The 13347-nt window shown below is 38.0% G+C and overlaps 1 protein-coding gene across 1 annotated transcript in view; it reads left to right on the plus strand.

The window, feature by feature from the left end:
- The first annotated feature begins 102 nt into the window (after positions 1 to 102).
- The window catches only part of LOC107697141 (potassium voltage-gated channel subfamily H member 8-like), a 37021-nt gene continuing 23776 nt past the window's right edge, over positions 103 to 13347 (plus strand). The window contains exons 1-4 of the mRNA XM_016497795.1: positions 103 to 429; positions 503 to 751; positions 5522 to 5726; positions 9275 to 9493. Of these exons, the coding sequence (XP_016353281.1) occupies positions 103 to 429; positions 503 to 751; positions 5522 to 5726; positions 9275 to 9493 (1000 nt within the window). The remainder of the gene's footprint in view (positions 430 to 502; positions 752 to 5521; positions 5727 to 9274; positions 9494 to 13347) is intronic.

Raw genomic sequence — 13347 nt, forward strand, 5'->3', positions numbered from 1 at the left:
AAGCTGCTCTTCGGACGCTCTTCGGGGCTGCTGGATGTGGCAAGAGAAGCGTGGGAGCAACAGCCCGCGCCCCACCGCTCCGTGATCGAACATGTGCAAGAAATGAGGGAACGAATCGACCGGGTCATGCCGTTAGTCCGGGAGCACCTCACCAAGGCTCAGCAGGCGCAGCAGCGACATTACAACCGAGCCGCCCAACCTCGAGAATTCCAGCCGGGGGACCGAGTGATGGTCCTTGTCCCCAATTCGGCCTGCAAGTTCCTGGCCAGCTGGCAAGGCCCGTATACCGTCACGGAGAAAATCGGTCCCATCACTTACTTTATCCGCCAGCCGGGACGGCAGAAGGCAGACCAGCTATATCACATTAACCTGCTGAAGAAATGGGTGGGGACAAGGGACCAGCTCACCGCCCTCGCCACCGTGGAGACAGTGGGTGGGGACAAGAGACCAGCTCGCCGCCCTCACCACCGTGGAGACAGTGGTCATGGACGTCAACCCACAGCTGTCGGCAGCTCAGAAGGCCGAGCTACAGCACCTGGTTGGCCAGTTCCCCGATGTGTTCTCCCCGATCCCCGGGCGGACCCAGGTCCTCCATCACGAGATCCACACATCACCAGGAACCATCGTCAGGCAACGGCCCTACCGAGTCCCAGAGGCTCGTCGGCAGGCTATTGAGGAGGAAATCCAACAAATGCTGAAGTTAGGGGTGATTGAACCATCTAACAGCCCTTGGTCCAGCCCTATCGTTATGGTACCAAAACCAGATGGCACCCTCCACTTATGCAATGATTTCTGCCGCCTTAACGAAGTCTCGGTGTTCGACGGCTACCCAATGCTGCGGGTGGATGAGCTCATGGATATATATAAAATCAGTCTTCAAGTATTTTACTACACTTCAGTATGTGATTCTTATTAAGTAGGGGTCATTTTTTAGGATTCTATACTTAACCTAAGTCTCTGAGAACCTGACACCTTGTACTTCTGGAGACTCCAGGTAGATTGGAGTTCTGGAAAATGGTGGCGCTGGAGACTAAATGGTTCCTGGTGATTTCACACCTAATTCTTCACCTTAATTCCTAATTCTTTTGCAGTTAACATGCATCTTTTCTTCTCCACATGCTTTTGACTAACCCTGCTGACCCACTGAGCATTTTGCTGTCCAATGGTTATGCATTAACTTTGCAATTTCTAGTATTGTATTAGTTTTTAATATTTCTCATGGGCATTTAATAATTTTTGACTTTCAGTCCGAGTTAAATCTCTTTTTTGGATAATTTTATCTGTAAAAGAAAATCTGCTTAATAATTATGCACACCTGAATATAAGACATTTTTCACTTCCAGCTTTCATGAATAATTATATATCAATTATAAATGATTAAATACAAGATTAATAGTAGTTATTAAGATTGATGTCGTTTGGAATTGGTAAAATGTGCTTGGAAAAAAATATGATCAGAATATCAACATAATAATTATGCATGCACTGTATTTTTCCTCTTCTGCTGTCGAGGTAATGCAAGGAATGTTGTGATTGGTTGTCAAGGCAGCCAATCAGAATTTAATTTGGCATATTGTAACGCTGGGTTGTGTTGAGCAAGCGAGCTGTTGGCATTTAGAGAGCACTGAGGGCAGGCATCAAGGGAGCAAGCTAGTGAAACATTGCACGCGCAAATGAGAAGGTCTGCACAAATCCAAAAATGTATTTTAAATGCAAAATTGATTTTCGTGCGCTCAAAATACTTTTTCAAAACATTTTCTCCACAAAACTCAGTTCGCGCGTGTGCAAAATGCACTTTTGCGCGCTCAAAATATGATCTTTCGCGCGCAGAATTGTGGCAGAGATGTAATCCCATAGTTTTCAGGAACGCATGAACTGATAAAATGTATGCCTTGAATGCAATGCAAGATGAAAGTGTATGCCAAATATGTAAATGTATAATAGTAAATTACTTTCAGTGCATTTTACCATGTTGAAATCCATTTATTGTAGAAGAGCTTCCTCTGATTAACAGCAGAAAATGCAAAAAACCTGGGCCTGCTTGGACAGACATGCCTAGTCTCTAACTTTCTGACATTTCTTTTTTAGCCCCTCCAGCACTGTATTTAGCTCAGTGATTTGTTTTGCACTTTCTTCCTTAATTGTAAAACTAAATATTGAGCAGCAGCTGGGTGACACTGAGTGGGTGGACCGTGAAGTCCTTTTGATGACATCATGGATGTAGAACTTTTAATGAGTGATCCTGGGTTCAGGTACAAATAAAGATGTATAACAGGCTCTAAAATTGGCTGACACTGCCTCTGACGACTCCTCTACAAAAGCAAGGGTCACGGGCTCCTGGTTTTAATTCGCAGAAAAAGACAGTCAGCTTTTCTGGCCAATCCAGACTGGCGGAATCGATCAGTGCCACTTGGACACACACACACTTACAGTGATGACACATGCAGTAATGAAACCCTGCATCCCTCTGTACGGCAACACACAACGAAAGAGCGCTTGAAATCCACTGAGGCTTATTAAGAGAGGAAGAGTGAAATGCAGTGGACTCTACTTGAGTGTTTCTGTAATACAGACCTTGTTGTCTCTGAGATGTTCCCTTAAATCTGCTCCAATTACAGATTGCACCTCTGCTCCTCTGGTATCCCTTCACAACTGCCCTTCAGCTGCACAACACACACACACACACACACACACAGAAACATCAAAAGTGAAGAATGATGTTTATTTTATTTTACTCTCCCCTATTTTCCTCTCGATTTCCTTTTCGCGTTTGATTCCTGTTGCTTTCCCCTGTCCTTTCCTCTTTGATTTTTTTTCCTGGCCAATTTCCATTCCTTTTCATTTCCTTTTCCAATTTATTTTTCTTTCCTCTCATTTCCTCTTTCTATTTTTTTTAATCATACCCAATTTCCATTCTTTTACTTTTAATTTGTCTTTACACTCATTTCTTCTTCTTTATTTTTGCATATACTGGCCATTTTCCTTTCTTTTCCTTTTCTTTTCCTTGCTTATTTTTTTCCTGGCCAATTTCCATTCCTTTTCCTTCCTCGTTCTATTTTTTTTCTTCCCTCTCCTTTCTTCTTTCGATTTCCTTTTTCTATCATGGCTAATTCCTTTCCTTTTAATTTTCCTTTCCTCTTCTATCCTCTTTTTTCCCTTTTCCTTTCCTTTCCTTTCCTTTCCCACATCCATTCCCTTACTTTTCCTCTTTTTTTTTTTTTACTTTTCCTTTCCTGGCCATTTGCCATTGAGTTTCCTTTTCCTCTTATTTCCTTTTCCTAGCCAATTTCTATTCATTTACTTTTCTTTTCCTGTCATTTTCTTCTCTTTCACTTTCCCTGTCCTCGTCCAATTCCATTTCGTTTGTTTTCCTTTCTTTTTATTCTTTCCTCTCTTTATCCTTTCCTCCCCTTTCCTTTCTTTTTTATTCCTTTCAATTCCGTTCCTTTTACTCTCTGTCATTACCCTTTCCCTCCTGTCACTTCCTTTCCCTCTTCAGCCACCTACACATTGTGAGCAGTATGAGTGTATTAGTTGGTAATACGCGTTGACACATTAGCACATAAAGCTCAATATATGAACCCCTGCCGTGGCCTTACCCTATCCACCTCCATTTTCACCCTCCTTATCTAATTTTCAACCAGCTGTTAAGTTCAGCCTTTTTGTTTCTCCAGTGACATTAATGTTCATTGGGTTTGCTTCTGAGACCATGATCTCCTGATGTTTATTAATATTTGATTGTCAAGTGAAAGATTGTGGCCATTACAATGTGGATTATTATTTAATGCTGCAGGGACGTGAAAGGCTTGGTTCTCATAGGGTTTGTCTGTCTGATTATAATAAGAGGCTGTGATGAATATTGCTGACTAGTTACCGCCTGAAGGTCTAGACGAACTGATCTAATAGCAGTGTGTGCGCATCTGTTACTGACCTGGTAGTGTGCATGTGTGAAAGTTCGTGTTCAGGTTAATACAAAGTGTTATTTTTATGTATGTAGTCATAATGAGTCTACAGTTATGGAATATATATGGGCTATTTAAAACTCTCTCACTTGCTCATTTACTTTAAACCTGCTTTAATACATAAAACATTACACATAAAAGGAATTTATTCCTTCACCCTGCTGAATATATAGAATAACATGTCTGCAGGGTCTACATTAACTTTCTGAATATATATTTTGGTTTTACACTTTTTATGTGACTGTGAATTTACTGATAAATTAATAAGAAATACTGATGAACTGCATGCACTTACAGTACTGCATAAATTGAGTTCCTAGTACTTACATGTCACTATTATTGATGATGTATTGATTAATATTAGTAAGGTAATGTAATGTAAACATGGGCACGGAAAAATCAAATGTTTAATATATTTTGCTGATCATGAAATTCTATTTTACATTATCTTTAGAAAAATGTTTTGTCCATATAAAATTGGGATATTTTTTCTTGCTTTGTGACAAATTCAGTCGTATTTTAGAGCCATTAGCTTTGTGCAGCACTCACCAAAATGTGAAGATGTGATTTTGCTCCCCATAATATCATTTTGGTGTCACTGAGTCATAGGAGAAAACAAATCTCCTAAATAAACCTCTGATGGTAAATTGTGTATTGATGTAAACATTGTTAAAAATATGCACGTTTTGACACGTGTAAGCATTTTATATATATTTGAATTGCTTGCATCATTTACATTATCAGCAGTTAGACTATTGTTTTTAGAATTTAAATTAAACCATGGAATGTTTTGGCTGGTATCTCTGTTTTATTTATGTCTGTTTTAAACCCTGAATGATACATTTGACTGTTCTTTGCCAGTTTGACAGTGATGGAGAACACAGTCCTCCAGACCTCCAGAAAAGAGGAAGATAATGATTGTTATACTGAAAAACACACATACTTAGGCATTCTGCTTTGTTCTCTGTTGTTTGTATGTTTTTATTATTCATATCCATCAGCTGCAGTCAATTTCTTTGTGGTTTATTATCTTGTTTATTAGTGGGCGGTTTATTTCCTTTCACCTGAGAAAATGTGGTTCTGCATGACTGAGACGGAGAGAAGAAGAGAGAAAAGATTTTTATACCACCATAATTGGCCCAAATGTTTCTCAGTCTAATGATGATCTCTTAAATATTTGAATCCCAGTTGTCTCAGAACTTGTACATGCATGCTACACCATTATTCAAGACATCCGTGACCTCTAAACATCTGCTAAGAGATGTTTTTGTTTGTTTTATTGTACATTTTCCCTCTGTATTCACTTGCTAAAAGTACAATTATATGAATATGGTTTTGACTTGATGGTTATACTCTACAGTACCATTGCAGTACTCTAGCAAAGATTTATTAATGGAATCTAAGGACTTCCATCCTGTTGTGTTAATTAGGTTTTAACTGATTTGGATTTACTGCACTCATTTAACATGACAGGCACGTGCCCTTCACAAACCTCAAATGCACTTGCATACAGAGCAAATCCTCGACAGTTAATGTGCTTCCCCTTTCCCCTCTGCCAGGTGTCAGTGGTCCATCTGCTAAAGACCGTACGCCTGCTGAGACTCCTGCGTCTGCTGCAGAAGATGGACCGCTACTCCCAGCACAGTACGGTGGTGCTGACCCTGCTCATGTCCATGTTTGCACTGCTGGCTCACTGGATGGCCTGCATCTGGTACATCATTGGCAAGAAGGAGGTGGAGAGCAACGCAGACACCTGGGATATTGGTGAGACGAGCACACAAAATTGACTCATTGACTCACAGACAGAATGTGAGATAAAACCTAGGCTTGTAGAAAAACATGCTTCTACCTGCATTTTAGCAAAACCTCCTATACATACAATTCCCTGCAGTTTCCAGCTGAAATGAACACTAGTAGCAGTAAAACACCAACATAGGCTCCTTGCACAGTACTGTTTTAACACTTTTACCATGGAACATGTTTTATAAACAAAAGCACATTTTATTTTTGCATGACACAACAGGTGCAATATGCACAGTATGTCTTTTCTGACATAGTAAACTTGCTCGGTAGCTCACCTGATACAGCACTGCACTTGCGCTCAGGTATGTGTCCTGTGAAACACTAGTCACAAAGTTAAATAAAAGAGCACAGAGACTTGCAGAAGCAAGCTAAAATGGCGTTGATGATTCAGCCAATGTGCTTTTAACTTACATTTTGTGTTGTTAATATTGTCAGTTAGGTTTAAGGTAGGTTTTATTGTCGGTGTTATGTTATTTTTAATCACGATAGAGCAATAACCTTTTAGCACTACTCACAGAACATTTCCGAAATGTACAACATCTAGCATTTCCAGATTTATTCAAAAACATTCATGTGTTTGATCTAAAACTTAACATACTTTTAGCGTCACTCACTACATTTTAATTTGAAAGCGTTGCAAAACGTGCAGTAAGCAATGTAATAATATTTTACAGAAATGTTGCCACAGGAAAGTTTTTCAGTTTCCATTATTACGCCCTGTTTCAAACTATAGCCAAGTAATGGCATCATTTACCCTCAAGTCCGAACCTGTATGACTTTATTTCTTCTGTGGAACACAAAAGAAGATAATTTGAAGAATGTTTCAACTGTTTTTGTCCATACAATAGAAGTGTTGTTCAAGTTATTTTGGACCCTATTGACTTTTATTGTATGGCCAAAAAAACACTGAAACATTTTTTTAAATCTTCTCTGTTTTTGTTTTTGGTTTACACAGAAGAAAGAAAGTCAACCAGGTTTGGAATGACATGAAAATGAACGACATTCATTTTGAGATGAACTATCCCTTTAATTTTTTAATTATTAAACTGAAGCAGTATTGAACAGTGTTTTAATTGATTCTGTGAAAGTCTGGGTCTCTTAACTGTAATCAAAGTGGAATTGAATCTGATTGAAATACTTCATTTCGGCTTTGAATGGATTTGTTAAAGTTGAATTATGGACATAATATGAATTGATTTAATCTGATGTGTTCGGAGCGAGACGGAGAGAGAGAGCGATGAAGACATCAAGGGATAATGGAAGGCAGAATTTATAGAAGAAAAGCGATAAGCCTGACACTGTTAGATGGTGTTATGGACAGTGATAGTGGAGGAGAAGGAAGATGGGAAGAATGCACCAGGGACAGAAAGCAGCCAAGTGAGTGAAAGAGTGAGCGAATGGCAAACAAAGCAGTCACCCAGATGTCGTGCCGCGGGCCTCTCTCTCCATCTTGACTGCAGGAGGGACTGTAATTAGGCCCAGTGTGCTGCTCTATGGTCCGTAATGACGGATTGCTGTGAAAGTTGGTTCCCACCGCCCGGTCCCCGATCAGTATTGATGGAAAGCTGCTGCTTCCCCTCGGCATCCGACCACTGACCCCCGGCCTGCTCTGATGGGCAGTTACTATAGCAACACTGAGCTGGAATCTCCTCTCTGGTACCCTGTTTTAGATAGTGTAGAATGTGGCAACTGATGGGTCCCTCCTTATCAGCAAACACAAAGATTGTTTCATGAAGAAAGCGACGTGTTTGATGAACTGCTTTCCAAACAATTGCTGTTAGTGAAGAACTGTTTTCATGAAACTTTGTCCTTGCAAAAATGTACAAATTTGGCAGTACCGTGTTACATCAATGATTCGGACTGAAATACTATGGTGAAGAATGAATGTTATTCATAGTGTTTACATAGTTTACATAGTACTTTTTTTGTTAATGCAGTGCTGTGAACAACTGTTGTTTCAGTATGGAAACTTGGGTCAGAATGGTATAAATTCTGTCATCATTTACTCACCCTCATGTTGTTCTAAATTCATATGATTTTCTTTCTTAAGTGGAATATAACAGATAATTTCAAGATTGTTCATTCTACTTTTTTGTACAATAGAAACTAGATTTAAACTAAACTTCACATTGATAAATAAACTGGCATCTCTAAAACTATTTATGTTAAATAAATTTAGATAAATGTAACAAAGGGAATTACTTTCTAAATTCACAAAAAAAGACAAACTACTGTTCAAAAGTCTCTCGTGCTCACCAAGGCTGCATGTAATATTTCAAAAACATGGTAAATAAAAATAATATAGATAACTATTATTAGTATTTAAAATGACTGTTTTTTATATTAATATATTTTAAAGTGTAATTTATTCCTGTGATAACAAAGCTACATTTTCAGCAGCCATTACTTTAGTATTCAGTGTCACATTATCCTTTAGAAATTATTCTAATATGTCGATTTGGTGCTCCAGATACATTTCCTATTATTTTCAATGCTAGAAACAGTTGTGCTGCTCAATATTTTTCTGTAAACTGTGACACTTTTTTGAGAATTCATCGATGAATATAAAGTTAAAAAGAACAGCATTTATATGAAACAGAAATCTTTGGTAACATTATAAATGTCTTCACAGTCACTTCTGATCAATTTAATGCATCATTTAATGCATTTTTTAATCATATAAAAAAAGTCTTACTGACCCTAAACTTTTTAACAAACGTGCATGTAAAATTTTATATTACATTTTTGTTTAAAATATTAAATTATTGAAATGTGATTAATTTGAACACGCCCAAAACCTTAACCAATAAACATAACCAAAACATAACCAAATTTGCAGAAAGGTTGTATTTAAAAAAAAAAAAGTTTCTCTATGATCCTGTTGCAGAGGTTAACAGCTCACTGGAGGGCCACTTAACAGCCCTGAAACAGGTCATTGTATTCAAAGGAGTAGTGTGAACACATTGTAAAAAAGCTATTTTTGTGTTCCACAAAAGAAAGAGAGTCTTACGGTTGAGTAAATAATGACAGAAATTTCTTTTTTAGATGAACAATTCCTTTAACCATTGTGTCATTGCAGTGCATTCTAATTTTCCACCATATGGACACATATGAAACTGATACTGAAAGACGCCATTCCGGACAGCGCGTTGAGTCTGCCGGGCTTTCATATCTAACACTCATACTCAGTCTACACCTCAAATTTGCGCATAATATACAGTACCTGTACATACAAAAACTGTCTATTGTAATATACCTGCACATACAACTGTCAATTTATATATTTTTATTCCTTATTTACTTGTTCTATTTTTTATTATCTGTGTTTTTTGTTCTGTCACTGTCATTCTGTTACACTGTGGAAGCTTCTGTCACGAAAACAAATTCCTCGTATGTGTAAACATACCTGGCAATAAAGCTCATTCTGATTCTGATTCTGATACATAAACAGATTTCAGTGTGAGATTTTAATTAGATCTCTCATTTTCTTCTTTGTCTTGCTCTCTTAGGTTGGCTGCATGAGCTCGGGAAGCGGTTGGAGTCTCCATACGAGGAGGTGAGCACGGGAGCGGTCAACAGAACGCTGAGCAGTGGACCGTCTTTGCGGAGTATCTACATTGCAGCGCTGTACTTCACCCTCAGCAGCCTGACCAGCGTGGGCTTCGGAAATGTCTCTGCCAACACAGACGCAGAGAAGATCTTCTCCATCTGCACCATGCTCATTGGAGGTGTGTGTGTGTGTGTGTGTGTGTGTTTGCTGACTCAGGCCCTGACAGAGACCTGCGAGATGCTGAACTGTCACAGATTCTTACTGTAGTTTTCCTGAGGACACTCATGTCACGTCAGACACATTTTCTGTCCATCACTAAAGCTTCCGTGAGCGCTGGGGATTTATTCCCTTCACCAGCCTGTCATTTTATCCCTGAGAGGGGTTATGGCCCCTGTTCACCTCAGTCTCTCTCTCTTTCTTTCTCTCTCCACCAGGTTCCAGTCTGCTGATCAAAGGCAGCAGGGTTCGCCACAAATCCACTGACCACAGCAACTGCAAGCTGATCCTGTGTCCAGAAGGAAGCGACACGCACACAAACAGACTCCACAATCATGCGCTCTTTCACTGTCATAACACGCAAGATTGATTTATCATCGTTCAACTGCCTCCGACTCGCCGGGTCTGCCTACAAAAGCATTTCCATATCCATCCTTATGCCCGCATCGATTGCTATTCACCTCTGACTGATAAACTGCTACTTCATGCCTGGCCACTGTTTAATGCAGTACTCCAGTAGGATACACCCGACTGCCGAGACTCTGGGATGCTGACTGAGTAATCGATGCTCAGAGGTGGACTGAGCTGAGATTGAGCCCATTGACATTTGTCAAGAAGCCCCTCTCAGACTCTCCTTTGAGCTTCAATGCTCATTAAGGAGCCATAAGGAGCATCAGCAGTATCACCAGTATCTGACGAGATGGTCTCCATGTCGATTCCAGTGTAAATGTTATAGGAAAGGATGGCTAAAAAGCATATTAGTATCATGAGCTTTGACTGTGCCCTGCATGGCAGAATGCAATAAGTGCTGATGAGTATAATCACATACTCGGCTGAGATCTTAGGAAGATGTATGTGTCCTCTGCTGGGAACACATTTGACTCTATGAGCCTGGGTAATTTACCCACTGAAAGGCCTAGGAGAGATATGTTTTGTTGTTGTTGTTTTTCCCAGATAAATAACTACAGCAGGAAACACCTGCGAGAGAGTCGCTATTACCTAAACTGCACTAAATCGGACAGAAAAACAGTGCAATTTTTAATGTTTAAGTGGGGGTGGATCTCGCAAAAACATGTTCTATGTAAAAATTAACCGGAAAATAAAAAAGAAAAAAAAAGATGAAAAAAGACAATGATGACATATTTGCATTTGTACATAAAACACAGCCTGTTTTAGGATATTTAATTTTTTTTTATTTTTAACATTATTTTCATGATTATTATTATTACCTCTTTGGAAATTTTATTTAAAAAAAATTATGTCATCCTAATTTTTTCCAATGGCGAATTTCATGAGATTCTCAATGCAATAATTTATATTTAATCAGTTTAAAGTAAATACTAACATAATGAATACATACTTAGAATTATTTATATATTATTTGTATATTTACATTACAATAAATATACAATTATAATTACAATAACATACTATTTTAAATTTGTATTTTATTTACATGAATGAAAACAGGGGAAGGTGTGCTTAATTGTCATGCAAAAAATCTTAGACTTCTTTTTCTTTTAAGCCATACTTGACTACATACTTTCCTATTGCACATTACTAATCTTATTGTTTATAATGAATGAATGCATGTTATTTTTAAGAAAAAAAAAAAGAATGATATACCAACTAACGTTTTGGGTGATTCATTCAGTGATGTGTGGAATGAAAATCTCTCCACTTAAAAACACTTTCCACTGACAAAAAACTCCCTTAAAACGGAGTAAACAAACATGCTAGTATACTTGGCTGTTCTTTCCTAAATTGTAGTTTCAATGATTTTGCTGGTGCTTGCTATTGATGTCATGAAACACATGAGCTTGGGTCTAGATTCTATTTGTTTCTCATCTGTTTTTCAGTAGCACAGACAGAAGAGCAGGCTGAGGACTCTCTCAAAGGAAAACATCCTCTAGCCACACCTGGGGATGTATACCAGGGCACAGAGTGATATGAGTGCTTTCCCCGATCCCTGCCTAGTACAAGGATTCTCACAAATCCTAGATAAACAAGCCCCAGGCTAGAAAACACGCATCATGTAGCTAAAAAGCTAAAAACTTTACCAGCCCTCCCATACACTTGAGAGAGAAAGAGAAACATCAGTTGGTCAGAACTCATTAGACACTTTCCACGATTAGGGTACCTGTCGCTTTATACCACAAACCACAATAATAAATAATAATAATCAACTATTAGGCTGATGATACACAGGGCAACTTTTGAGCAATATTGCTGGGCAACTTTGGTTAATGTTGGCGTCAACGAGCAACCAGGTGAGACACAGGGCCCACGACTGATTTAAAGTATCCATATAGAAATGTGTTACCCATTCTCAGTGGGAAAGTGCCCAAGCAACATTGCTCAAAAAAATTTGCCCTGTGTATCATCAGCTTTAGATTTGTTACATAAATTATTATATTTCGATTAACTTTAGACTATGCCACCTGTCACTCTAAATTCTTAAGTATCACTGATATACAATTTTTTTTTTATATATATATATATATATATATATATATATAGTCTAAAAAGAAATAATCAATATCTATGTAACTGCGTATGTTTATGTATGTTTGTCTGTCATTAAATGGGATGATATGAGGTCACACCATCTGTTCGTATTTAGAATTCATGGCCTTTATTTTGTGAAATGTCACCCTTCGCCATGGGGCAGTTCTGCTCCCTTCCCAAACATACAATAATACCCAATTACACACTCCAACACGTATGTACACATTCAATCACCACCTGTGTATTACCAGAGATCTTACAGAGAACAAGTGCCTCTAAAATAAATACACCGGTTGGATTGTTACAGAAACCCATCCATAAAGATCCATAATGAGATTTGTCAGTTATGATTGATGACTCTTTTCTTACTTACACTTATCACTTACAGCTCTCCATAACAAAAATAATTTTTAAAAACTTTTTTTGTAAGCATTTTCTTTTAAATCAAACTAAATTTAACATTTTTAATGCTATTTATCAGGGACAATAGACATTTTTTAAAAGCTGCATGTAAAAACGTCATGTTGATGATTTTGAAATGACGTTAATTTTCAACTTTCAAGAGAACTTCCATGACTTGTTAGGTCATTCAGGCTTAATGTACATTTATGCATGCGTGTGTCATTGTCAGTGTTGGGGGTAACTCATTACAAGTAACTCGAGTTACGTAATCAGATTACTTTTTTCAAGTAACTAGTAAAGTAACGCATTACTTTTTTAATTTACAAGAAAATATCTGAGTTACTTTTTCAAAAAAGTAATGCCAGTTACTTTGTTTTCCCATTTATTGACTGACAGCTCTCCTGTCCCCATATTGGGAGAAATCGGGAGTACAGAGGCGTTGTGTGCGCTGTGTGAACATGATGTTACTGTAGTTCTAGACTAAATGTGAATGTGCATTAATTCATCCCACTCACAAAAAACAGATTTAGTATTCATCAAAATTAATTAAAACAGTGAAATGCAAACTCAGAATATGACGCAAACCTGCTGCAATAATTAAATATGTTAAATAACACAAATGTATCTAATCCCATTTTATTAACCAATATCTTTGCTGCTGACCTTTGATGATCCAGTTCAACCATATTAATAAGCAAAAATTACTTCAGAGAACTAACAATTGTGCTTTGTTTTTTTTTGCTGAAGAGTGTTTCTTCTCCTGCGTGAATTTACTTTTGCTTCAGCCTGAGGTTTATTCATTACACTTTTTGGTGTGAAAGGGCTTTTACATTTGCTACAAATAGAACTTCTTATATTAAAAACAATCAAGCCCTGCTCATATTTAAAAAGTAACGCGAAAGTAAC

The sequence above is a fragment of the Sinocyclocheilus anshuiensis genome, unplaced genomic scaffold (genome assembly GCF_001515605.1).
Source record: "Sinocyclocheilus anshuiensis isolate Anshui unplaced genomic scaffold, SAMN03320099.WGS_v1.1 scaffold1038, whole genome shotgun sequence".
In the NCBI taxonomy this organism is placed as follows: Eukaryota; Metazoa; Chordata; class Actinopteri; order Cypriniformes; family Cyprinidae; genus Sinocyclocheilus; species Sinocyclocheilus anshuiensis.